This window comes from Platalea leucorodia (assembly GCF_965183815.1).
Source record: "Platalea leucorodia genome assembly, chromosome: 21".
Lineage (NCBI taxonomy): Eukaryota > Metazoa > Chordata > Aves > Pelecaniformes > Threskiornithidae > Platalea > Platalea leucorodia.
Genome location: NC_138843.1, coordinates 1,769,609 through 1,794,327, shown reverse-complemented (window position 1 = coordinate 1,794,327; position 24,719 = coordinate 1,769,609). Strand labels below are relative to the sequence as shown.

The 24,719-nt window shown below is 71.2% G+C and overlaps 3 protein-coding genes across 3 annotated transcripts; all 3 read right to left on the bottom strand.

The window, feature by feature from the left end:
* Positions 1-897: 897 nt before the first annotated feature.
* B3GNT3 (UDP-GlcNAc:betaGal beta-1,3-N-acetylglucosaminyltransferase 3) lies at positions 898-2,777 on the bottom strand (the record flags this gene model as incomplete). Its single annotated transcript, XM_082331122.1, has 2 exons — positions 898-2,043; positions 2,751-2,777. 2 exons carry the CDS (start codon positions 2,775-2,777, stop codon positions 898-900), a joined length of 1,173 nt encoding a protein of 390 aa, XP_082187248.1.
* A 540-nt stretch (positions 2,778-3,317) lies between these two features.
* On the bottom strand, positions 3,318-11,461 carry FCHO1 (FCH and mu domain containing endocytic adaptor 1). Its single transcript, XM_082331522.1, has 28 exons — positions 11,437-11,461; positions 10,761-10,838; positions 10,037-10,128; positions 9,879-9,953; positions 9,656-9,797; positions 9,426-9,578; positions 9,230-9,334; positions 8,713-8,811; positions 8,517-8,613; positions 8,317-8,361; positions 8,156-8,228; positions 8,041-8,062; positions 7,897-7,951; positions 7,642-7,820; positions 7,539-7,563; positions 7,384-7,446; positions 7,255-7,297; positions 7,043-7,134; positions 6,308-6,931; positions 5,965-6,083; positions 5,761-5,866; positions 5,577-5,688; positions 5,333-5,488; positions 4,676-4,808; positions 4,388-4,587; positions 4,124-4,188; positions 3,860-4,024; positions 3,318-3,415 (listed from the first exon to the last, which is right to left on the bottom strand). The coding sequence occupies exons 2-28, from the start codon at positions 10,785-10,787 to the stop codon at positions 3,393-3,395; spliced, it is 3,090 nt and encodes a 1,029-aa protein (XP_082187648.1). The 5' UTR covers positions 10,788-10,838; positions 11,437-11,461; the 3' UTR covers positions 3,318-3,392.
* A 3,090-nt stretch (positions 11,462-14,551) lies between these two features.
* Positions 14,552-24,116, bottom strand: MAP1S (microtubule associated protein 1S; the record flags this gene model as incomplete). Its single annotated transcript, XM_082331121.1, has 7 exons — positions 14,552-15,953; positions 16,096-16,313; positions 16,436-19,694; positions 20,232-20,372; positions 20,489-20,571; positions 21,309-21,410; positions 23,933-24,116. 7 exons carry the CDS (start codon positions 24,114-24,116, stop codon positions 15,798-15,800), a joined length of 4,143 nt encoding a protein of 1,380 aa, XP_082187247.1. The 3' UTR covers positions 14,552-15,797.
* Positions 24,117-24,719: the final 603 nt, after the last annotated feature.

Sequence of the window (24,719 nt, the reverse complement as noted above, 5' to 3'; positions counted from 1 at the left end):
CCCCTGCACGAGGCCACACGGGTGTGGACGACCTCGTGTGCCCATACAGCCACTGCACCGGCTCTGCCACGATGGCTGCCAGCACCCAGCACCGCATGGCACCCGCAGCACGGCACCCTGAGGCTCGGGCAGGTGGCAGCTGTGGCCATGGCCCCATCCCGCTGGGCTTTGCTCCTCAGCCCCTGCTTATATCCCCCCTCCCACGGCCCAGAGCCCGGCACGTGCCTGTGGTGTGGCACGGCACCGTCTGATCCTGGCACCGAGCATCCCACCGGGGCCAGGGCCACCTCTGCCGAGGGCCATCGCCGGCCTCGCAGGCAGCAGCACAACCCATCCCCCCCAGCCCGCTGACGGGGCTGGGGGCAGCGCGGGGACCTCGGGGGCTCGGCGGAGGGACCCCCAGGGCAGGGCCCTCGCTGGGGGTAAGCGCCCACCCCGGTGGGGCCAGGGGCTCCCCTTGCTCCCACCCTGAGCCCGTGCTCCCCCGAGCCGGCCCCGTCCTCCCTGCACCCCAGTTCCCCAGGAAGGCTCCAGACCCCACGTCCTCATTAACAACACAGGTTCGTTTATTCTCCCTCCGGTGCCGGGGCTCCCCTGGCCGGGGAGGGCAGATTTGGGGTAAAACCGGGCAGAAACAGGCCAGGGGCAGGATGGGCACGCGGTGGCACTTGGCAGTCCCCAGAGTGGGAGCCAGAGCTCGGCCTCGCAGACGCTGCTCTGCCCTCCCAGCGGGACCGTGGTGGAGATGGGGGTCAGCCCCGGGGACCCCCCCTCGCAGCGTGGCAGTGCCGAGCGGCGGCGGCAGCAGCTACCAGGGATCTGGGGAGAGCTGCAGCCCGAGCAGCCCTCGGGTTGCACCAGCGTTTTCCCCATGGCTCTCGGTCCTCCTCGGCCGCCCTAGAAGATGCTCACCTTCCTGCCACAGAGCAGCTGGGGCTCGTGGATGGCCTCCCACATCACCACCATCTCGTAGGGCATGAAGCGGTGCACCAGCAGCAGCTCCCGGTAGTAGCAGGGATCAAAGGTGTCGGTGTTGGCCAGCACCCCCATGCCCATGGTCCGGATGCCAGCGTGGGAAGCGGGCAGGAGCCCTGCCTTCTCCAAGCACATGCCCAGGTAGACGTCATCGATGGGGAAGAGCTCGATGTCCCGCGATTCCCGGGAGATGACGCGGGCAGTGAAGCCGGACATGAGCATCCCGCCGCCGCCGCAGTAGGGCGGGTACCGCGCCGAGGCCTGGAGCTGCGTGGGCACGAAGTACTTGCTGCGCTGGAGCCGGACGGGGCCGGTGTCAACGATGAGCTGCCCCACCATGAGGTGCTGCTCCTGGGCGCCCTGGGTGGCCACGGCAAAGCGGACGACGTTGTCCGTGTTGACGAAGACGTCGTCGTCCCCGTTGAAGATGAAGCCGACGCTGGGGCAGTGCTCCTCCAGCCAGGCGTGGAAGAGCACCTGCTTCAGCGTCAGGTTGAAGAAGGTGTCCCTGAAGTCCCACTGCAGCACGTCCCCGTGCTCCCTCTGCTCCAGCTCCAGCAGCCGGTTGAGCTTCTTGGCATCCCGGGCGCTGGGGGCCACCCCCAGGAGGAAGACCCGGCGGATGAAGGCTCCTTCGAAGGTCCTCTCCTGCCCCCAGGTCTTGCGGATCACCTCCCGCCGCTCGTAGTTCACCGGTGATGACTTGATGGCCAAGAGGAGGAAGATGTTGGGGGACCCCTGGGGCCCCCCGCACTTGTCGGGGATGCCGAGCAGCGCCGGGAAGGACCGGCAGTGCTGGTACCGCATGAAGTCCTGCACGTGGCCGGGCAGTTTGGCGAAGCCGGAGACGTTGTGCACCGAGGCGTTGGGCACGCATGGGGCAGGGGTGGGCAGAGGCCGGGGCGGGGGGAGCCTGGGGGCTGCCCGTGGGCTGGGGGGGAGGCTGCTGCGCGCGGGGGCCACCCTGGGCCACAGCTGGTCATCGTGGTAGAGCAGGTAGCAGAGCCCTAGGAGCCCCACGGCAACCAGACCCCACAGCTCCAGCCTGTAGCACCGCCGGGATGTGCTCTGCAAGACGGGGAGCGGGATTCAGCACTGGGCATCCCTGCAACCCCGAGCATCCGCACCCGGAGAGGTGCCCTGAGCCGGGGCACAGCATCCTTCCCTGCGGAGCCGGAGCACAGAGCTCCCGGCACACGGAGGGGAGCAGGGAGATCTCCCCACACCAGTCGCGCCGTCGCAGGTAACCAGCCAGGAGGGCCCAGGCCGGGCAGGGCACCCTTGGGTGCAGGGCACGGCCCGACTCCTCCGGCTGCACTGGGAAATGTGCAGCGGACCCGGAGCGAGCGACGAACCGCTGGCTCTGGGGGGGGCCGTTCTCCTTTGGGAGAGCAAACACAGGGCGCAGCCCCAGGACCTGGGGATGGCCAGCAAGGGTGCACAGCCCCCCCGGACCCGCTGGCACGGGGGGGGTTACCGGAGGAGTTACCACCGGCTCGAGATGTTGTGAGGTGGTGGCTGGGTGGTCCCGGGTGCAAGGAGCCCACCCGGGTTTGCTGCGAGCAGCCCTCGCCCTCAGCAACGAAGCACCGGGACAGGGGCCCCCCGGGCAAGAGCCCAGCCGCCGCTCGCCCACCGGCACCGCGCACAGCCCAGCCGGATCGGGCCAGCCCTTGCCCAAGGTGGGGGCCCCGTCCCGGTGCCCAGGAGCGCCGGCTCGGACCCCACCGCACGGCCAAGAGCCACGAGCCCCCACGGTGAGACCCCCCCGGTACCTTGTCGCAGAGCCAGCTCGGGGCCATCCTCGCGCCGTGTCTCTCCCCGCACCGGGAGCGCCGAGGCCCCAGCGGCACAGGTATCTCCTGCGGGGATTCCTGCCCTGCCAGGTGCTGTCTGTCCACCCGTCCGTCTGTCCACCCACCCCCTTGCCCGTCCACCTGCCACAGGCGGGGCAGCAGCACCCGCGGGCGCAAGGAATGGGCTCGGCAAAGCGCTGCCGGCTCCCTGCCTCGGTTTCCCCTGGCCCCGCAACGCCGGAGCCCCCGGGGAGCCACGGCACAGCGGCCGAGCCCCGTTTCCAAGGAGGAGCCTGGAGGCCCCGGGGATGGGCATCGCAGCAGGAGGCAGGCGGGAGCCGGCGGAGGGGTTATTAGAAAATAAAGTGTTTAATAAAAGAGCAGCTCCTGCTCCCTTCACAGCACAGGGGAGGGCAGAGGGGACCGACTGCCGGCCAGCAGGAGACAACGCGGTGACAGCCACGGGGCGGGGGCCGGAGGGAGAGGAGGAAGAGGAGGAGGAGGAGGAGGGGGGCTCCCACCCGGCAGCACCCCCTCCCCAGCCGGCCTCCATCCAGTGTTTCAAGTTCACACAACCAAGGGGGAAGCCCAGGGGGCTCGGAGGGTCCGACGGGAGGCGGCTCAGGACCCTGCCAGGTAGATCCCTGCGGAGGAAAGGTGGTGAGGAGGGGCTGTGAGGATGGGGGGCACGTGCCCGGTGCGAGGACAGTCATCACCGAGGGGCCAGGGCTTGATGCTGGCCCCAAACTGGGCTACCCACACCCTCCCCAGGCTGGACATCACCATGGGGCATCACCCAGTGAGGGGGGAACAGAGCTTGGGGTGGGAGGGAGGGGACCCCATGCACCCCAGGGCCATGGGGAGCAGAAAGGGGACCCCAATGCACCCTGGGGAAGGGAGCCCGTGCACCCCAGGGAGCAGAGAAGGGACCCCGTCCACCCTGGAAAAGGGACCTCATGCACCCCAGGGAAGGGAACCCATGCACCCTGGAGAGCAGGGCAGGGACCCTGCGCACCCCAAGGAAGGGACCCTGTACACCCCAGGGGATGGGAAGGGACCCCGCAGCCCCCGGGCCCCGCCAGCTGTACCTGTAGCAAATCTCTTCTTGACCAGCGACATGCGGTACCCGGCGCTCGCCAGCTCCACCTCGACGCCCGACAGCGTGCTGCCCTCGCTGGTGAACTGGGCTGCCACGGGGCTGGGCTTGCTGGGCCCGCAGAGGGGCTCCCAGCTGGCCGAGAGCCGGCCACAGCCTGGGGGGGACAGCGGAGAGGGTGGGGGGTCTGCAGGGGTCTGGGCCGGACCCCGCTCCCCTGCCCCGTGCCCTCCGAGCGGCGCGGGCACAGCCTCACCTCCCTGCCCCGGGGCACCGGGGACGTCCAGCAGCCTCCAGAGCAGCCTCTTCTCCTCCAGGTTCCTGCCGGGACACGGGCACGTCCCCAAGCCCCCAGACCCCCAAACCACCCCCCTGCTTCACCCCGTCCCCCTTGCTCCCACCCCCAGGGGACACGTCCCTGCCTTCCCCACCCCATCAGCACCCCGCTCCCCAGCCCAGGGTTCCCCTCTCCCACCCTGGGGGTGTTTGGGACCCCCACTCCTCTGTGTCCCCCCCTCACCAGCTGGCCGCGGGCTGCAGCCGCAGGTTGGCGACGGGCTCGTCCACGGGCAGCAGGACGTGGACGTTGGTGAGGGGCACGGGCAGGGCCAGGGCGCCGGCGTTGTAGCCGTACTCGACGCTGACCCGCGTGGCGCCCGGCGAGCAGTCCCAGCGCACGCACAGCCGCAGCGGCGCCGAGCCGGGGCCCAGCCGTGAGAACTGGGGGGATCAGGGAGGGTTCAGGGGGGCATCGAGACCCTCTCACCCCCAGCAGCTGGGTGGGGGACCCGAGGGTCCTGGGGCTCACCTGGTACTTGAGCAGAGCCACGTTGTAGTAAGAGGCGGCCGGACTCTGCTCCGCTTGCTTCTGCAGGTGCCCGGTCAGCGCCGCCATGTTCAGCCAGAAGTCCTTGGTGCTGGGGTCGCTCTGGGACGGGTCGCTGCGGGGACGGCGTCAGAGCAGCAAGGGTGCCTGGGCACCCCGGGAAACCCAGCGCCCCGGTACTCAGCTCCCCATCACTGCACCCACCGGCTCCCGAGGATGCCCAGGCCTCCCGGGACCCCCGGGAACCCTCTGTACCCTGATACTCAGCTCCCTGTTGCTGCATTCACCCGCTCCCAGGATGCTCAGGCCCCCCGGGAGCCCCGTGTACCCCAATACCCAGCTCCCCATCACTGCATCTACTGCTCCCAGGATGTCCAGGCATCCCCAGGAAACCAGGTACCCCCTGTACCCCGATATACAGCTCCCCATGACTGCATCCACCATCTCCCAGGGTGCCCACACCCCTCCTGTACCCCAATACCAGCTCCCCGTCACTGCGCCCACCACCTCCCAAGGTCCCCGCATCCCTCCAGGCACCCCCTGTACCCCAATACCAGCTCCCCAACGCTGCATCCCCCGGCTGCCAGAGCCCAGGCGTCCCCACGCAGCCGGTGCCGCGGTGCCACCGCGTCCCCGCACCTGTAGAGCAGCTCGGCGTTGGGCAGGAACTGCTCGATGGCGCCGGCGTTGAGCAGGCGGAAGCTGAGCACGGGGGGGGCCATGCTCCCGCTGAAGACGCGGACGATGCCGGCAGGGAAGGACATGGTGAGCTCCCCCGTCACCTTCACCAGGCAGCTGCCGGGGACAGGCCGGGGGTCAGTGGATCCCCCCGGCACGACGCAGAGGCTGGGGGGGGACCCTGACCCGCCCGGGACCCCCGTACCTGTCGGCGTCGTGCCCCTTGAAGTACGCGTGGACGTACTCGGTGAAGGCGGTGGCCACGGGGAGCGCGTCCTGCGAGCCCAGCACCACGGGGCTGGGACCCCGCGACAGCCCTGGGGAGGCAGACGGGGTCAGAGCCCATATGGGGCCCCCACCCCGCGACCCCCCAGCCCCCCAGGACCCACCGAGCGCCGGCTGGGAGACGGCGAAGAAGCCCCGCTCGCCCAGGCTGGCGGGCGCCGAGTGCGAGGGGCCGCAGCTCCAGGAGGGCGAGGGGCTCAGCGAGCGCGACTGCAAGGCAAGAGGACGCCGGGGGGGGGGGTCCAGGTCTGGCCCCCGCCATGGGGGTCCTGCGGCCCGGCCCTGCTCCCCCCGCCCTGGCCACGCACCAGGTCGGTGTTGCTGCCTGCAGCCGGGCCGGTCGCCGGCCTCTTTGTGCGGGAGCGGCGAGGGGGGGCCACGAGCGGGACCTCCCGGGGGGCTGCGCTGGGCCGGGCGGGGAGAGCATCTGGGGGCAGAAATGGGGGGTGAGGGGACAGACCCGCCATGGCAGGGCCCCCCGGGGGGCTCCTGCGGGGTCTCACCAGTGCCACAAGCTCAGCAGGTCTCAGCCCCATTCTCAGCTGAGCCAGGGCTGGGTGAGACCCCGAAGCCAGCGCGGGGGGCAGAGTTAAGGGCGCGGGGGGCAGAGTTAAGGGCGCGGGGGGCAGCTCCTGCGCCCCAGCCACTCACCCGGCTCAGGCTGCGGCAGCGGTGCCGCCGGCGTGCCACCCTCGGTCAGCCTCGTCCCCGACCCTTGGCAGGTCCACGGAGAGGGGCTGGAGGACTCCCCCCCGCTGGGGGGGACCGGGGAGGAGGAGGAGGAGGAGGCCGAGTTGGAGGAAGGACAGGGCAGCGGGGGCTGGTCCCCACCGGGGCTGCGGGGTCTGACCCACGGCGGGGGCTCCCCAAAAGGGTCGGGCGAGGGAGCTTCGCGGGGTGCCGGGCCGCTGGGGCAGCGGCTGCGTCCCCGGGGCACCGTCCCCACGTCCTCCCAGAGCCCCTCGGCCCCGGGGCCGCTGAAGACGGCGAAGCCGGGGGGTTCGGGGAGGCGGCCGGCGGGGCTGCGGGGCCGCGGCACCCAGGCACCGGGGTCCCGGGCGGCGGGCAGCGGCGGTGGCGGCAGGGGGTCCGGTGGGCCGCCCCGCTTGGGGAGGGGGCTCTGCGGTGTCCCCGGCTGCGGGGTCCAGGGTCTCGAGTCCGGGGAGGGTCCGGGCGCGGGGTGCGAGGGCGAGTCCAAACCCGAGTCCTCCACGTTCTCCGGCGAGGAGGAGGAGAATGGGGAGGAGGAGGAGGTGAGGACGTAGGCACGGGGGGCTGCGGGGAGACCCCTGTGTCAGAGCACTGCGGGGGGGGGGGGGGCCACAGCACCCCGGACACCGGGGTCCCCCATCCCGCTCCCTCCTCCCCGACCCCCCGAACCCTCACCCGGGAAATCCTCCGCTTCGAAAGCCGACTCCAGCGGGGGCCCGAAGAGAGCGGCGGGGGGCACCGCGTCCGGAGGGGCTTTCCTGGGGCCGCTGTGTGGGGGACAGAGGGGGCAGCTCAACGCCCCCCCGGGACCCCCTGGGGAGGGGGCTGGGGGGCGGCAGCGCGGGGTGCACCGCCCCACGGCGCCCCGCTCCCTCCCTGCCCCGTACCTGTTCACCTGCGCCGCCGGGCACCCCCGCCCTGCACCGTCACCTGCGGGGAGAGGGGACACGCCGGGGGTTGCAGCCTGCACCCCCAGGACCCCCCCGCACCCCCAGGACCCCCCCCCGCAGTCTCACCTGCCGCCAGTGTCCCCTCGGGGTCCGCGTCGCTCGAGGCCGGGGTCAGAGATGCCACGTGCCCTGCGGAGGGACAGGGACGGGCAGCGTTAGGGGACACGGAGCCCAGGGGACCCCCGAGCCACGGCCACGCCGAGCCCCCAGGTGGCACTTACGGGACGACTGCCGCTTGATGGTGCCCTGCAAGAGAACAGGGACAGGGGGTCAGTTGGCCCTGGCACGGCCCCTGGGGACCCCGCAGCCCCCCCCGAGGCTCACCCCAATGCTGGGGGGCAGGATGAGGTTTCCCACGGTGGCCTTGAGCTGCTCCATGGTGGCCTCGGCGCTGCCGTCCGCCTCCCGGGGCTGCACCGGCTTGATGTGGACATAAAACTTGCGGGGCTCATCCTCGTCGTAGTCGGAGTCGCTGGAGGAGCAGACATGGTTCTCCGCCTCGGCTGAGCCCCCGTCAAGGCAACACCCCATGCTCGGACCCCCCAGAAATCCCCTCCCTCCACTCCAGCACAAGGATACTGCGGGCAACGTCGGGGCGCACGGTGAACCCGTCCTCATCCACCTCCGGGCAGCCCTGCAGGGAGATGCTCGGAGAGGCGCTCGCTCCCCAGTCCTCCCAGTAAGGAAAAAACCAACTCCGGGGGCTGGCACTGGGATACTCACCACCTCGGCATCCGGGGATTCCCTGGGGAATGACAGGGGCAGCGTTAGATCCCGAAGAGGGGAAGGGATGCGGGGATGTGGGGACGCGTGGATACGGGGACGCAGAGGATCTTACACAGCATCACGATCCCTCTCCTTACGGCTCAACCCAGGGATACGGAAAGCTTTGCTACGGCTCCTCTTGGGTCCTGGGAGGGGGGGCACAGAGCAGTGAGCAGCCCCCCCCCAATACCCCAAAATCCCCGGCGTGGGGCTGCTGGATGCAGACGTACTTGCCTTCCTGCGCTGGGGCCAGCCGATACTCGTCGAAATCCAACGCTCCTGTCACCAAGAGCTGGATCAGCCCAGCACCGTGGCTTCATCCTCGCACGAGGGTGACGCTCCCCCTCCTCGCACGAGGGCTTTTGCCCTCGTGCGAGGAGGGGGAGCGTCACCCTCGTGCAAATAGGGGGGAGCCCACCGGGACGCTGCCTCACCTGGCCGCTCTCGCCCCGTGCCCTTGCTCTCAGCAAACCTCCGCAGCAGCATCTCGGTGCCGATGTTCTCCACGTTTTGCTTGAATTCTTCATGCACCTGGGGGGGAAAAAAAAAAAAAAAAAAAGAGGGGGACACATCATACTCAAGAGTAAAAAGGGGGGACAGCTTGGTGTTGTCCCCTCCCTGGGGACTCACCTGCCCGATCTGGACGTGGGTGTCCTCCACGGAGTGGGAGTAGGAGCCGATGAGACCCTTCATGTGGCGTAGGTGGGCTTCTTCCACCTCCTGGAAGCGCTGGAGGGGCAGAGGGAGGGGGTTTAACCAGGGTGGCACGTCCCCAAGGGTCAGTGTGTGGACAGAGAGGGGGGGCTCAGGAAGGGGGGAATGTCCCCAGGGGTTGGCATGGCCAGGGAGGGGGGCTCAGCCAGGGTGGCACGTCCCCAAGGGAGAGCATCCCCAGAGAGGGGGATCCCCAAGGGTTGGCATCGCCAAGGAGTTGGGCTCGGCCAGGGTGGCACATCCCCAGGGGCCAGCATCCCCAGGGAACGGGGCTCATCCAGGCTGGCATCACCACGGAGGGGAGCTCAGCCAGGCTGGCGCATCCCCAAGGACCAGCCTGCCCCGTGCCGCCGCACCGCGCAGCCAGCACCGGGAGCCTGAGCAGCGCCGGCGCGAGCCCTGCCCGCCCTGCCCGCACCCCGGCGCTGCCCACCACGGCCGAATCCAGCATCCTCTGCTCGAAGTCGGCCCGGGCAGCGTTGTACTTCTCCACCGCCCGCCGCAGCGCCTCGCCCGCCTTCTTGGACTTGAGCTCTGCCTGCGGGACCAAGCGATGGGCATGAGCCGGGGGGACAGGGACCATTGCGGGGGGACAGGGACCATCGCGGGGGGACACGGGGGGGTCTCACCTTGTCGATCTCCTTCTGGCTGGTGCCCTCCTTGCGGAGCCGCTCGTACTCCTGGCACTTGCTGTGGTAGCTCTCCTTGGACTTGGGCAGCAGCTGGGCCACCCCGTGCAGCAGCTGGACGGCCTCCAGCGTCCCCGACACCTCCTCCTTGGACTGGGGGGGGGGACAGGGGAGGGTGGGCAGGGGGTTTTGGGGTGCGGTGGGAGAGGATGGGGTGGGGGGTGCGGTACCTTCTTGTGCACCCGGCCTTGCTCCTCGCCGTAGCGCGAGATCTCCTTGATGAGGTCGTGCAGCTTCTTCATCAGCTCCAGGTGGCAGAGGGCCAGCTTGTCCGAGGAGATGCGGAAAACCTCCCAGAGCGGCGCGAAGGTCCTGGGGGGGGCACGGGCAGGGATGAGTGGGGGTCCCCCCCCCCGGCTCAGGGTGCTCCGGACCCCCCAGACCCCCGCTTACCCCAGCTGGGTCCCGTTGGTGGCCATCTTAGACAGCTTCACCATGGCCTTGGCGTAGTTCTCCTCGATGGCGGCCCTGGGGACAGCGGGGAGGGGGCGCTGGGGACAGAGCCCGGCGATGCCGGGGACCCCCCCGGTCGCCCCCCCCGGCCCCGGTACCTCTCGCGGACGAAGTCGGCCAGCTCCTTGGTGGAGATCTGCCCGTGCTTCATGTTGTGGTAGAGCACGTCGAAGCCGTGGTTCTTCTCGCCCTGGCAGGGGACCACCCTCAGCCCCCAAAACCCACCCAGCACCCCGTGGCGTGGGCACCGGGGACCCCCGCCCGGCCCCCCGGGACGGTGCCTCCACCGGGAGCACCCGCCAGCACGGCAGGAAGCAGGATTTGGGGTGCAAACACCCCAAACGGGGCACGGTGGCCGGGACCCACCCCGGGTGACGCCGGGTGCTATTTTGGGTGCTGCCTGCTCCCCCCCAGGATACAGGGGTGGCTTCCCTGCACCCCCCCGGCAGCGTGACCCCGCCTGGGGAAACTGAGGCAGAGCAAAGAGGAAGATGCAGGCAGCTGCCAGACACCGGCAGAGACGAACCAGGAAGCACCGGCCGCGCTTCGCGCCCCCGAGGCGCTGCCAACTTCCCCCCGCGGTGCCGGGACGGGGATCCCCGCGGGGTGGGGGGACGGGGACGGCACCGCGGCCGGGGGACCCGCGGGCGCCCGCACCCATCGCTCCCCCCTTCCCTCCGCAATTAATTTGCGGGGTTAACGGAGCCGTTGGGCCTTGCAAAATTACCGGTGGCGATGAACCCCCGCCCCGCCAGGGCTGGGGCCCCCCCGCAGCGAGCCCCAGAGGGTGGGGGGCACCCATGGGTGGGGGTCCAGGCTTACCCAGAAGTGCTCGCTGAAGTAGGACATCTTGGAGGGGGGGACAGCGGCGCGGGGACCCCCAGCTCAGCTCCCGGCGCCCTGGGGACACACAGCCCTTAGCGGGGGGGCCCTGGCAGGGACCCCCCCGCACCACACCCGCGCCCGCCGGTATTTATCCCGGTTTTGCCGGGAAAGCGGCGCGCAGCCCCGTGGCCATGGAAACCGCAGGTTCCCCCGTGCCCGCCGCCGCCGCGGCCCCCTCCCCGCGGGGTGTGCGGTACCCCGGGGGGGCACCGGGGGGGCCACCGGGGCAGCGCTCGGCCCGACACCAGATACGCAGCTAAATAATAAATGAATGAGCGGCTGCTGCGCGGCGGCGGCGGCGGCTGCTCCCGCGCCTGGCCGTGCCGGCGGCCCCCAGCCCCCCGAAACCACCCCCCACCGGCCCCCTCCCCACCCAGGGGAGCCCCTTCCCCCCAGAAATGGGGACCCAGGCGTCCGGGCCCCGCTCCCCGAAGCCCAAACACACCCAGCCGTGCTGGGGGGCACCTGCCGGAGCAGCCCCCTAGCGCGGGGCAGGGGGGACCCCCGGGCTGTGCCCCCCCCGGCCCCGCTCCCCACCACGCGCCGGAGCAGAACAGGAAACCAAAACACGGTGCAAGGCCGGGGCTCAGCGTGACGGGGGGGCCCCACTCACCCTGGGCTGCTGGGGGGCTCGCGGGGCCCCCCCGATCATCCTCAGCGTGCCGGGGGTCTGGGGGGAGAGAGAGAGGGGGGTTAGGGCATGCCGCAGCCCCCCGCGCCCCGCTGCCGGCCCCCAGCCCCGGCTGTCCCCCTGCGCAGGCTGAGCCACCTGTGTCACGAGCGGGGCGGGCTCAGCGCGGCCTCCCCAGGCGGGAGGGGAAGCGGGGCTGGGGGGGGGGGGACACCGGGGGGGGTCAGGGCCTGGCGGGACCCCGACACGTCGCCGGTCACGAGTGACCGCGGACGCCGTGAACCTGCCACCCCATCACCGCCGGCCAAAGTCCCCGGAGGTGGCAGCGGCCACCGGGACCCCGAGCGGGACGGGGGGCACGGGGGGGGGCACAGCATCCTGCGGGCTGCGGCAGGGCCGCCCCGGGACCCCCCCGCGCCCCCCGGCCCGGCGCTGCTGCCCACCCGCAGCCGTGACCTTCACCGGCGGGGGCGGCGGGCGGCCCCCGGGGTGCGGGGGGGGCTGCGGGGGGGGGCGCATCCCGCCCGGCTGCGGGAACGGCTGCACCTGCCCCGGCCGGGGGCTGCGGGGGGCCGGGGGGGGGCCGCGCACCCCCGCACCCCCCGGGGCAGCGGGGCCGTTGCGGGGAGCGGGGGGGGGGGGGCCGGGGCGCGCGCAGGGGGTGCAGATGCTCCCGCACCCCCCAAAAAAAATTAAAAAAAAAAAGAAAAGAGGGAAGCGCCGAGCCCCGCACCTGCAGCGGGGGCGCGGGGGGGCCGCCCGCAGCACCGGCGCTTTGGGGGGGCCGCACCGGGCGCGGCGGCGGGGGCTTCCAGGGAGGAGGGGGCAGCGGGGCGCGCTGCAGCGGGGAGCCGCGCAGAGCGGGGGGGTCCCGCCGCCCCCCGGCCGCGGGGAGGGGGCTGCTGCGGCGGGGGGCTGCGCCCACGCACGGCGGGGGGCTGCGCGGCGGGGCCGGGGGGGGGGCTGCACCCCGCTGCCGTGGGCGGGTCGGGGGTTTGGTCCCTGCATCCCCACCCGCGGGGCGGGACCGGGCGGCCGCGGGGCCCGGGCCCGGCGGGGCCGCACTCACCTGCGGGGCCGCCGCCGCCCCCGCCCCGCTCCGCTCGGCTCCGCTCCGCGCCCGCTCCGCGCCGGGACCGCGCCGAGGGCGGGGGAGGCGGAGGCCACGCCCCCTCCCGCCGCGCCGCCTCGCTATTGGTCACCGCGCCCGGCAGCGGTTACCGCAGCCGGCGACCGCCGCTTCTCATTGGCCGGATCGGCGCCGCGCCGCGCGCGGGGAGGGGGCTGATTTGCATTTTTAAAGCGGCCGCCGCCCCTCACCGCGGGGTGGAGTGGGGGGGGCGATGCGGGGCGGGCCCAGAGCCGCCCGCACCGGCACCCCGGCCCCGGCGCTCCCACCGGCCCCGGTGCCCGCCACCCCCCCGGGGCTCCCGGGGCCAAGGGTGCGACCGCATCCCCCGCCACGACCCCACCCCCCACCCCGCACCCCACCCCGCAGCCCCGCCGCAGCCCCCCGGTGCCACCCGGTGCCACCCGGTGCCTCGCACCCCGCTGAGCTGAGCTCATGCCCCGGCTCCGGCTGACACCGGGGCGGCCGCGGCGCAGCTGCGGGGCGGGGAGCGGGAGCGGGCAGCGCAGGCTGCCCGGAGGGTGGGGACCCCCGGGGGGGGGGGCGCTTTCCCCGGGAGTCAACCACAAACCCCCCCCCGAGATGGGGACCCGGCCCCGCACCGGCCCGGGCTGCCACAGCCACCGGTGCCGGTGCCGATGGTGGAGCTGGGACGGTTGGGTCACGGAGGCTGCGATTCCGCTCGCTTTCGTCCCATCGACGCCCGCCGCTCCCCAGGACGGTTCGGTTGTGCCAGGACGGTTCGGTTGTGCCAGGACGGTTCGGTTGTGCCAGGCTGAGCCATCCGGTGCCACCGCCAACAGCCCCGCTGCTGGGGACGGTGGGATCCACGGGGTCAGGCCGCTGCCGGTGCCGCCGCCGCTCTCGGGGGCACCTCCGCGACCCCACGGCATCCCCGGGCACGGCGGCGGCCGCCAACGGGGCAGCGATGCCGGAGAAGCCCCCGGTGCCCCCGGCGGGGCGCTGCCACCCCCTCCCCATGGCCACAGGCCCCCTTGGCCCACCGGGACCATTCACCGCGCCGGCAAAAAGCCTCATCCTGCAGTGCCGGCGCTGGGGGGCCGAAGGGACGGTGACAGCGGCAGCACCGGGAGCAGCCCCGGCCCCCCCAGCCCCGGAGGTCACAGCTGCCCTCCCGGTGAGCGACCCCCCCGGAGGAGCCCCCTCCCCATGGCGCTGCCCCGGCCCCGCTGCCGGAGCCAAGGGCCTGGCGAGGTCCCGGGGACGGGGGGGCTCGAGGGACGGGGAGGTTTTGGGGAAGGGGAGGTTTTGGGGGCTGGGGGGGGGGAGATTGGGGGCGGCTGGGGGGGGTTAGGGGTGGCCGGAGGGGGGTCGGGGTGGGTTTCGGTTCCCCGGTGCTGCCAGGCTCGGGCTGAGCACGCAGGGCGGGGGCTGAGCCCCGCAGCCGGGCACAGGGAGCTGGGCCCCCCCCAGCACCCAGGAGGCTGCAGCCCCCACAGGCCCCCTCCCGCGCCGAGCGCGCGGGGGCCGAGCGCGGGGCCCCCTCCTCTGCGGGCCGGGGGCGGCGGGGATGGGGATGCCGTTGTCATGGCAACCCCGCATCCATCCTCCGCCGCGCTGGCGCACCAGCCCCGCGCAGCCCCCAGCCCCCCCAGGCGATGCCCTGGACCCCCCCAGCCCCTCTCCCACCGCAGGATGTGGCCCCAGAGCCCCCCCACCACCACCCCAGGGCTGAGCCCCCCCCCCAGCCCATCCCCAGCACCCCCAAACCGCCCCGCAGCACCCCAGGACCCCCCGGCAGCACCCAGCCCCCCCCTCCCCACCGCCGCAAGGACCAGGGCCCCCCCCACGCCCCCCCAAACATGGGAGGCAGCCAGCAGCCGGGAGCTACCCTCTCTTTAATGCTCATTTTCAACACATTTGCCAAACGGGAACGTGGCGTGCAAGACGGGGAGCGTGCCGGCGTCCGCGGGCAGGGGCCGGGGGGGGGTCACAACCCCCCCACCCACCCCCCAACCTCCAAACGAGGTTCCAGCTACAAAAAAAAAATATATATATAAAGCCCTAAAGGTGAAACATTCAGTCCCCCCTCCCCGAACACGTAGGACAATAGGAGCCAAGGTAAGAGCCCCCGCGGCCGCCGGCCGGGCCGGGGGGGCCGGGGATAAATAACCTCCCGCCAGCCCAGGCCGGGTTTGTTCAGCTTTCACATTTTTTGTTGGTTTGTTCGTTTTCTTTTTTTTGTTTTTCTCCTTTTTTTTCTTAAAAAGTCATTACAAAAAGAGCCAGCGAGGAGCCTCCTACAAAACGGGTTAGTGTTTGCCCCAGGCAGGGGCCAGATCCTGCCCCCCCCAGCCCGGCCCCCCCGCTCTCCGCTCACAAAACCCCTTAAAAATTGCAGGATTTTTTCCTGATCCGGCAGGGCGCAGGATCGGGCCCCACCGCCCCCGCTGTCAGGGAGGGAAGAGCCATCGGTGCAGCGAGCTGCCAGGTCTCAGCCCGCTGCGGAGGACAGCCCCTCCCCGAGCTGCTGCGCGTGACGGGGGGGACACGATCGCTCCTGGTGGCCACGGGGGTCCGGCTGGGGGGGGGACGGTGCCGGGGACACCGCCTGTGGCTGTAGTGCCGGAGGAGCAGCCGCCGCAGCCCCCCGAGCCCGGGCACGAGCCCTGGCACGGGAACCCCCCGGGGCGGCCAAGGTCGCCCCAGCCCAGAGCCCCCCAGGAAGGAGACCCGGACCCCCGGGCCGGGGCGGGGGGGGGCAGTAGTGGCTTCTCCAGGGAGGGGGTAGGAACAGCAAACGACAAAATTTACCCTGTTAAATCGCGCACGGCTGGGGCTCGCTGCCCGCCGGGAAACGGCTCAGCACCGCCGCTGGATGCGGGGGGACGGATCCTGCGCCCAGAGGCAGGGTCGCCCCGTCCCCGGCTGGTCCCTCACCCCCCCCCTCCCCGGGACGGCGGCGGGCGCAGAGCGAGGAGCGCGCGGCTCCGGCGTGGGCATGCGGGAACCACGCGGCGTGTGAGGGTGCGGCGTGTGGGTGCTGTGGGCTCGGGGCCCCAGGGAGCCCCGGCCAGTCCTGGGCGGGGGGGGGGGAACATCCCCATCTCCCCCCAGGAGACCCCCCCCCCCCGCCCCTGCGAGCCACAGTGGCCGGGGGGCGCAGCCCCGAGTCACCGGGTGCGGAGGGAGGGAGGGGGGGGCTCACGGAGGAAGAGGGTGGGGATGAAGCCCACGCCGTGGCCCCCCCTGCTCAGAACTCCACCTTGCAGGCGGGGAAGGTCTCATCCTGCATGGCCACGGTGCTGTTGCTGCCCAGCACCGTGATGCCCAGCTCCTGCTGCCGGTCGTGGGTCTCCTGATACCACTCGTGCATCACCAGCGAGTCGAAGGTGGGGATCAAGGTCACCTGCGGAGACACCCACCGCACCGTGTCACCGCACCGCACCACCGCACCACATCACCGCACCGCGTCACCGCACCGCGACCCCCTGCTTCCCAGCAGCAGGAGGGGGCTGATCCCACCGCTCCGGGTATCCGGGGGGGCTCACCTGGATGTCGGTGCCCCACTGGTGCTTGCCGGCGAGCAGGGCGTCGAGGAGGGACCGCAGGACGCCCTCCTTCAGGTGGTCGTCGCCGCTGACCACGTAGCAGAGGGAGCGGACGCGCCGGAAAAACTCCTCGTCCACCGTCCGGGCGCTCCAGGAGCCGGGGAGGTACGCCAGGTCCACGTAGATGGGGGGGCCCGGGGGGGCTGCAGCCCGTGTGCCTGTCGGGGTACGGGAGCTGTCAGCAGCAGCCCCCAAACCCCCCCACCCCATTGCACGGCACCGGCGGTGGCCCCGAGCTGCTCCGTCCCCCGCACCCGCGTCCCCCCCTCCAGCCCCGTACCTGCTGGTGACGCCCTGCCGGCTCCCGCCAGCGGCCGGGCTCCAGAGCTGCGGGTGGTCCCTGGGGGGCGGGTGTCCCCGCCGGAGGGGCCCTTCTTGTCCCCGGGGGGCAGCCTGGCCTTGTCCCCAGCGTCGCGGGCTGAGCTGGTGGGGCCCCTGGCCTTGGGGGCCGAGGTGGGGTGCCGGGGGGGCTCGGCTCTCGGGGCGGCGGGTGCCGAGCCCACGCGGGACAGGGTCCTCTTCACCTTGCCGGGGGTCTCCTTCTTCCCGGCGCGGGTCTGCTCGGCCGGCAGCGCCTCCGGGTCCACCATGCAGATGCCGGGCTGGGCGGGGATGGGGCAGGGGTCCTTCATGGGGGCCGGCAGCGGGTCACGGGCCCTGGCCATGCCGCGGGTGGGCTGCTCCGAGTCCTCGTCCGACTCCAGCCCGTCGGCCAGGATGGAGGGGCAGTCCTCGGTGGCTGGAGGGACGTCAGAGTCGGAGAGGGTGGGCAGCGACTCGCTGACGGAGGTGGGGGGCGTCTCGCCCGCCGGCTGGCGGGGCCGGCCCCGGCGCTGCACCAGCTCCTGCGACGGGTCACTGTCCGACAGCTCCCGAGGGCTGGCGGCGGCCGAGGGCGACCGCTCCGATTTGGGATGCTCGAACTCGCAGGGTGACACCAAGCAGAGGTCCACGTCATGGGGCGAGTCGGAGCGGCGGTCGGGCCGCGGCACCATGTCACCATCAGCACGCGGCGGGTGGTGGCACGGCCGCAGCGGCAGCGACAACCCGCCCTTGGTGGCCTCCGGCTCCGGCGTCCCCCCGGTCCCCCGGGACCGCCTGCCCTCCTCCGGTGGGGACTCGCTGACGGGTGGCAGCACCTGCTCGAAGGAGACCGAGAGCGACTCGTCCACCTCGGTGGAGTGCGGGGAGCCCACCTCGGCCGGCAGCGAGGGGGTGGTGATGGTGGGGGACACGTCGGGGACATCGTCCTTGAAGGGGCTGAGGGAGAGGCAGCCCGCCTGCTTCTCCTGCGAGGAGCCGGAGCCATCCTGCGAGGCTTTGCCCCCAGCCGGCGGCCAGGGGTTGGGCTGCCGGTTGTTGGTGCCAGCACCCGGCTCCTCCGTGCTGTCGTCCACCGGCGACTGGTGGAAGGGAGTGTGCCCGGCGCTGGCCGGCCCCGAGCTGGCCGGGGACATCATCTCCAGGGTCTTCTCCTCGGAGCTGCCGCAGGCGTCCTCACCGCCCTCCGGGCCGTGGTTGAGCATCCCGGTGGGCGTCAGGTCGAAGTTGACGCTGCGGTCGCTCTTGGGGGTCTTGGCCAGGGGCGAGGGGGGGCAGACGGCTCTCAAGGGGCTGCTCTCCAGGTAGCGGAAACGCTGGGGGCTGTCGGGGTCCTCCAGGCCGTTCTCCAGGCAGGAGGAGTCTCCCGGTCCTGCCGGCTCCCCGGCCCCCCCGTTCTCCAGCGGTGAGGGCTCCAGCTCGCTCTCGGCCGTGGTGATGCCCTCGTCCGTCGATTCCTCCTTCCTCCTCCTCCCGCCAGCCCCCGGTGAGGCGGCCCCCCGGCCCCGCTCGGCCTCCGGCAGCATGTCCTCGGGGGAGGAGGACTTGGAGCCGTCTGAGGTCCCCGGCTCCTTCCTGCCGCTGGCCTCCCGAGGGGCTTTGGCCTTGGGCTTCTCCGGTTCCTTCTTGAGGGGGGGTTTCTTGATGCTGCCAGCCTTGGCCAGGGGTTTGCGGGTCTCTGGGACCAGCGTTTTCCGGGCCAGGGTCTTGGCAGGAGCCTTGGCCTCTGCCTTGCTCTCTTTCATGTCCTTCCGCAGCGTCTCAGCCTTCGCCTCCTTCTTCACCACCTTCACCTCCTTCTTGGCCTCCCCCTTCGCCTCGGCCCCCTCGTCTTTCTTCGGCGGCTTCTTCTCCTCTTTCCGGGGGACAGGCTCCTTCTTGGGCACCGCTTTCTCCTTGCTCAGCTTCGGCTTTGCGTCTGCCTTCAGCTTCTCCATTGAAGAGTCCAGCTTGGCTCGAGCATCCTTGGCTTTCTCCTCTTCCGACGCCGCTCTGGCCGTCTCCCCCAGGGATTTTGGTTTCTCCTTGGTCCCTGTCTTCACCTCCTTCCTCTCCACCTTCGGAGCCTTCTCCTTCGGCACCGGTGCTGCGGCGTCCACCAAGCTGAGCTTGGAAGCCGACTTCAGGCTCTCCTTGCTCTCTGCCCTCCTCTGCTTGAGCGGCTTCTCAGGTTGGGACGCCGGCGGTCCCTTCAGATCATTCTTGGTGACCACGGGTTGCTTGAGGAACTCCAGGTGCTTCACCTTCTCCAGCCCCTCCAGGATGCGGCCCTGGGGGGTGCAGCCGGGGAAGAGGACCCGGATGATCTTCTCGGAGGGGCTGACGGGGTGCCAGACGAGCAGGGCACAGACGGAGGTCAGGCACTGCAGGGGCAAGTCCTGCTCCTTGGGGTAGCTGTTGCCTGACCATTGCTGCAGGAGAAACTCCAGCTCCTTGGTGCCCTTCACGGGGTTCAGGACGTACATGTCCAACCGGCCCACTCCCATCTTCTGGAAGAGGACGGTGGGCTCCGCGCGGGGTCCGCTGTCCCGGGCCAACGGGTTGGGACGGATGCCCAGCTTCTCCAGGTAGTGCAGGGTCAGGGCAGCCTCGTCGCAGCTCTTCAGCACCCGGGAGTTACCCTCGATGTCCTTCAGCTTCTCGGAGGCGTTGAGGAAGACGACGCCCAGCTCCGGGGAGATGAGGTTCTTCGCCCAGTCCCCGTTGCCCTGCGAACTCTGGGACGGATCCTCCTCCAGCTCGGCCAGCTTCCTCTGCAGCAGGCTGTTGACGCCGGGCAGGCTGTCCGTGCCGGCGTGCGTCACCAGGATGGAGTCGATGCGGTCCAGGTGCCGGACCAGCTTCCAGAAGGATGACTTGGGGTTGGAGCCTCCGTTGACCAGGACGTTGAAACCGTTGACGGCAAAGAAAGCCGAGTCCCCTCTCCCGCCCGGGAAGATATAGCAGCAGGGCTTGGAGAGCTTGAGGAAGCCGACCATGGTGGGGGGCTCGAGGAGGTCAAAGGGGGACTGGGGCTCCAGCGACTCCGAGAGGTACTCCATGAACTCCTCCAGCCCCTCCATCTCCGGCAGGATGCAGCCCGGGTTGTAGCGCAGCTCGATGAAGTCCTGGAGGTTGTGATTGTCCAAGCCCGAGTCCCTCCACTCCCCAAAGTCGGGGCAGCTGATGGTCAGCCTGGCTTTGGCCGAGGGGTCCGCGGAGCTCAGGATCTCCCCTACCTGCGAGGGGACGGGGACAGCCACAGCTTCAGGCGGGATGGGGCACCCAGGGCCAGCGATGCGGCAGCTCGGGTGTGCCCTGCCTCAGCCCCCCTCCCCTGGCAGGCACAGAGCATCCCTTCCCCAGGGGCTCCCGCAGCCCCAGCCCACTCCCCGCACCCGGTGCTGGCCACCGGCACGCTGCCTGGAGGGCCGGTCCCCCATTCACACCCACCCCCAGCTGGGGCTCAGCGCCAGGATGCGGCCGATCGCCCCCCCAGCCCCGCTGCCCCTTCCCCAGCCCCGCGGCGGAGGGGAGGTGCCGGCGGGAGAGGCGGCGTGGCTGCCTGCGGAGCAGACGGCTGGGCCAGCCTCCCGCTCGCGCCGCCGCCATGCCCAGCTCCCCGCCGAGACGCCGGAGAACGTGAGCAGACAGTCGCTCCGGCAGCGCCAGCCCACGGCCCCCCCGCGCACCGCAGCCAGGCCTGGGAGCCGGCGGGGAGCAGGCAGCTCCTCCCTGGGGGTCCCCCAGCCGAGCTCCCCTCCCCGGCACCGCACCTCCTTGTCCGTGAAGATCTGGATGAAGTCCCGCAGGGAGAAGCAGCCCGTCTGCAGCATCAGCTCCCCCGTCTCCTCCACGCAGGGCCCCGCAAACACCAGCAGCTTGTGCTGCGACACGTCTGTGATGAGGTTTCGCAGCTGAGGACGGAGGGGACGTGAGGACAGAGGGGACGTGAGGATGCCGACGGGCTCCATCCCACGGCACCCCCCTGCCCGCGGCTCCGAAGGGGCCACAGCCGCGTCCCCCAGCTCACCTCGTCGCACAGGGACTTGTCGGAAGGGTTGAGCAGCACCAGGGTCTCCAGCACATCTCCCCGGTGGTGGAGGGTCCGCTGACCTGCGGGGAGCGAGGGCTGACACCCACCCTCCCCAAAACGATGGGGCTGCACCCCAGTTTGGCCTCATCCCATAGGGATGGGATGGGGGGGACGGGGACAGTGGCAGGGCCAGTGCCTGCCCACTTCCCCCATGGAAGAGGGACAGCCACCGTCCCGCTCCCGGACGCCGCGGGGGCCAGCGGATCCGTTGAGCCGAAGGACACGCTTCCCGCGTCCTTCCTGCCACAGGGAGGGGAGGAAAGGGGGGGGGACAAGCTGGGGGAGCCCCTCCTGTCCCCCCCCCCCGAGCACCGCCACAAGCCCTGGGGGGGTCTCGGGGCTGCAAACACCCACTGGAGACCCAACCACCTCCCACGCTCCCCCCCCCCGCCAGCGGGTGACCCACTGGTGCGACACGGGGACAGAAGCAGCGGAGCAAGCCCCAGCGTTCCCCGCTCCATCTTCTCCTTTCCCTTCTTCCCACGGGAATTCGCATCCCGCCCCGGGGATGGGCGAAGGAAGCGGTTTTTCATGTGGGGGAATCACGGGGCTTGGCTGGGGGGGGGGGCCACAAAGCAAAGCCTGTTCCCGCAACGGCCGGGGGGGCGGCGGGGAGGGGGGCCGGTGGGGTGGGACTCGCACGGACGTGCGAGTCCCACCCCACCGGCCCCCCTCCCCGTCACCCCCCCGGCTGGATTGGGGGGGTTTTCCCACACCCCATTAATTAAACACTGCTGGGGGGGCCCCCTTTTTTTACCTTTGACGATGCTGGAGAAAGTGGCCGAGTGACGGGACACGAAGAGCTTCAGCTGCTCGTCCAGGTTGCAGGAGGAGAGGTCGATGTCCCAAGAGCGGATTCCTTCGGAGGCAGCGGGAGGGGGGGGACAAAGTTAAGGGGGGGGGGGGGAGGACAAAGTTAAGGGGGGGGGGGGACAAAAATAAGGGAGAGGGGGGGACAAAAATAAGGGAGGGGGGGACAAAGTTAAGGGAGAGGGGGGGACAAAGTTAAGGAGAGGGGGGGACAAAGTTAAGGGAGAGGGGGGGACAAAGTTAAGGGAGAGGGGGGGACAAAGTTAAGGGAGAGGGGGACAAAAATAAGGGAGGGGGGGACAAAAATAAGGGAGGGGGGGGACAAAAATAAGGGAGGGGGGGGACAAAAATAAGGGAGGGGGGGGGGACAAAAATAAGGGAGGAGGGGGGGACAAAATAAGGGAGGGGGGGGACAAAAATAAGGGAGGGGGGGACAAAAATAAGGGAGGGGGGGACAAAAATAAGGGAGGGGGGGACAAAAATAAGGGAGGGGGGGACAAAAATAAGGGAGGGGGGGACAAAAATAAGGAGGGGGGGACAAAAATAAGGGAGGGGGGACAAAAATAAGGGAGGGGGGGACAAAGTTAAGGGAGGGGGGGACAAAGTTAAGGGAGGGGGGGACAAAGTTAAGGGAGGGGGGACAAAGTTAAGGGAGGGGGGACAAAGTTAAGGGAGGGGGGACAAAAATAAGGGAGGGGGGACAAAAATAAGGGAGGGGGGACAAAAATAAGGGAGGGGGAGGACAAAAATAAGGGAGGGGGAGGACAAAAATAAGGGAGGGGGAGGACAAAAATAAGGGAGGGGGAGGACAAAAATAAGGGAGGGGGGGGACAAAAATAAGGGGGGGGAGGGACAAAAATAAGGGGGGGGGAGCTCAACCCCGTTAGCACCCACTGGCACCGTGCCCCTGCACCGTAGCACCCACGTGGCACGGGTTTATGCAAGAAGCAGCACGGTGGGGACCGCCCCCCCCCAAGCCCACCCTGGTTCTCCCTCCTACCTCACCCTAAGGCACAGCCATCCCAGCCCGGTGGCTTTGGGGACACCCCAGTGGGTCCCCAACCCAGCCGGGCCCCGGCACGAGGCCGATGCATCGATCGGCTGCCCGGCGGCGAGCACCTTGCGCGGTGACTCACAGCGGCACCGGCTCTGCCAACCCAAAACCCCGGCCCCCGGGGCGACGGCGCACCTTGCCGGCACCTCTTCAAAGGTGGCAATTAAAGGAATTAATGGTGCCGGAGGATTCGGCGTGCGCGGTGCTACTGCCGGCACCGGTGTGGGTGCTCCCAGCTTGGGGTCAGGCACCCCAAAACACCCACAACCCCTTCAGGACCCCACAGGAGGATTCGCGGGGGGCTGCCAGCCCCCCACCGCGGCGGCCGACCAGCGTGGCCGCAACCGCCCCCCGCTAACGGCCCAGCAAACCAGCGGGCGATGGCGTAAGACGGCCGGGCCTCGGCGGGGTTGCACAAATTTTGCACGAGGCGCCGCGCGAGGGCCGGGGCCGTTTTTGGGGCGGTTTCACTGCTCGGGGCCAGCGGGGTTTGGTCCTGCCCTCGCAGGGTCCCATGGGGGGGGACAACAGGGCAGTCCTGGCAACGTGTGTCCCCCCCGTGATTTGGGGGACCTGCTCCAGCGCAGGGCTGCTCCGACGCCGTGGCCTGAGAGCCCCCAGCTCCGGCCACAGCACAGAGAGGGCCCGGAGAGGGGAGCAGGGGGGTCCCTGCAGCACAGCCCCCCCCAGCTGAGCCCAGCATATCCCCTCCCCCAGCCCAGCATCTGGCCCCCGCAGCCGCATGGGGCAAGGCCCCAGGTGGTGACGAGGGGAGGGGACAGGTCACAGCGGCCCACCCGCAGCCCCAGAGCCTGGGGACGGACCCCAGGGGGAGAGCGGGGCAGACCCCAAGGTCTGGGGGGGAGCAGGGACAGGAGTGGGGAACAGCATTTGGGGGGGCAGATCCTGAAGGTCTGGGGGAGCAGATCCTGGGGACCCCGGGGGCAGATCCTGAGGGGCTGGGGCAGGAGAGAGGGCAGATCCTGGGGGTTTAGGGGGGCAGATCCTGGGGACCCTGCGGGGCATATTCTGGGGACCCTGGGGCAGCCAAGGGGGCAGATCCTGGGGGGAACAAATCCTGGGGGTCTGGGGAGCAGATCCTGGGGACCCTGGAGCAGAAGAGGGGGCAGATCTTGGGGGGTCTGGGGGGGAGGCAGATTCTGGGGGGTCTGGGGCAGGAGAGGGGGCAGGTCCTGAGGGGTTTGGGGGGCAGATGCTGAGGGGTCTTGGGGGACAGATGCTGAGGATCCTGGGGCAGGAGAGGGGGCAGGTCCTGGGGGGGTCTGGGGGGCAGATGCTGGGGGCCTGGGGGGGGCGGATCCTGGGGGTCTGGGGCAGGAGAGGGGGCAGAGCTCGGGGGTCCCGACCCTGGCGATCTGGGGCAGGACCGGGGCGGGGGGGGGGGGGGCAGACCCCGGGGCCCCGATCCGGCGGCAGGAGAGGGGCAGAGCCCGGAGCACCACGCACGGGGGAGGGCCGGGCCCGCCCCGGGACCACCGCGGCCGCCCCGGGCTCACCTCGCTCCAGCTGCTGCAGCGCGGCGGCCAGCAGGCCGGGCCGGTGGCAGCCACCGCCCACGATGGCCAGCAGCGAGTAGCGGCGCGGTCCCGCGGCGGGGCCGGGAGGAGGAACCGGAGCCGCCGCCGCCGCCGCCGCCCGGCCCGAGCCCTCCGCAGCCCCCGCCGCCGCCGCCGCCGCCATCTTCGGCGCCCCCCGCCCGCCGCGCCGCGCCGCGCCACGCCCCCGCTGCGTCACCGCCGCCAAGCCCCGCCCACTGATGTCACCGCCGGCCAATGGGAAACCGCGGCGGGGAAAGGGAAGGCGGGGGGAGAGGCGGAGGGCGGGGAGCTCTTAAAGGGGCAATGGCAGGGTGGGGCCGGCGGGGGTGGGGGCCGGCCGCCCGCGCATGGCGGGGCATTGCAGTGCATGCAGTGCATGCAGGGCAGGGCAGGGCAGGGCAGGGCAGGGCAGGGCAGGGCAGGGGGAGCGCAGGCCAGTGAGGAGCTGGGGGTGGGCGTTGCAGGGCGATGCAGTGGTGGGAGACAGGGCGGGGACGGGGCTGTGCAGGGCAATGCAGAGCTGGGGGTGTGCCGTGCAGCGCCGTGCAGCGCCGTGCAGCGCCGTGCAGCGCCGGGATGGGGCTGCGTGGCAGCAGTGCAGCGCGGGGGACGCGCAGCGCAGGGGCGAGGCCGTGCAGCGCAATCCCGCGTGGTGCAGGGGCTGTGCAGCGCAGCGGGGCGCAGCGCAGGGGCTGTGCAGTGGCCGCAGCGCCCTGCGGGACCGAGCGGCCGCAGGGCAGCCCGG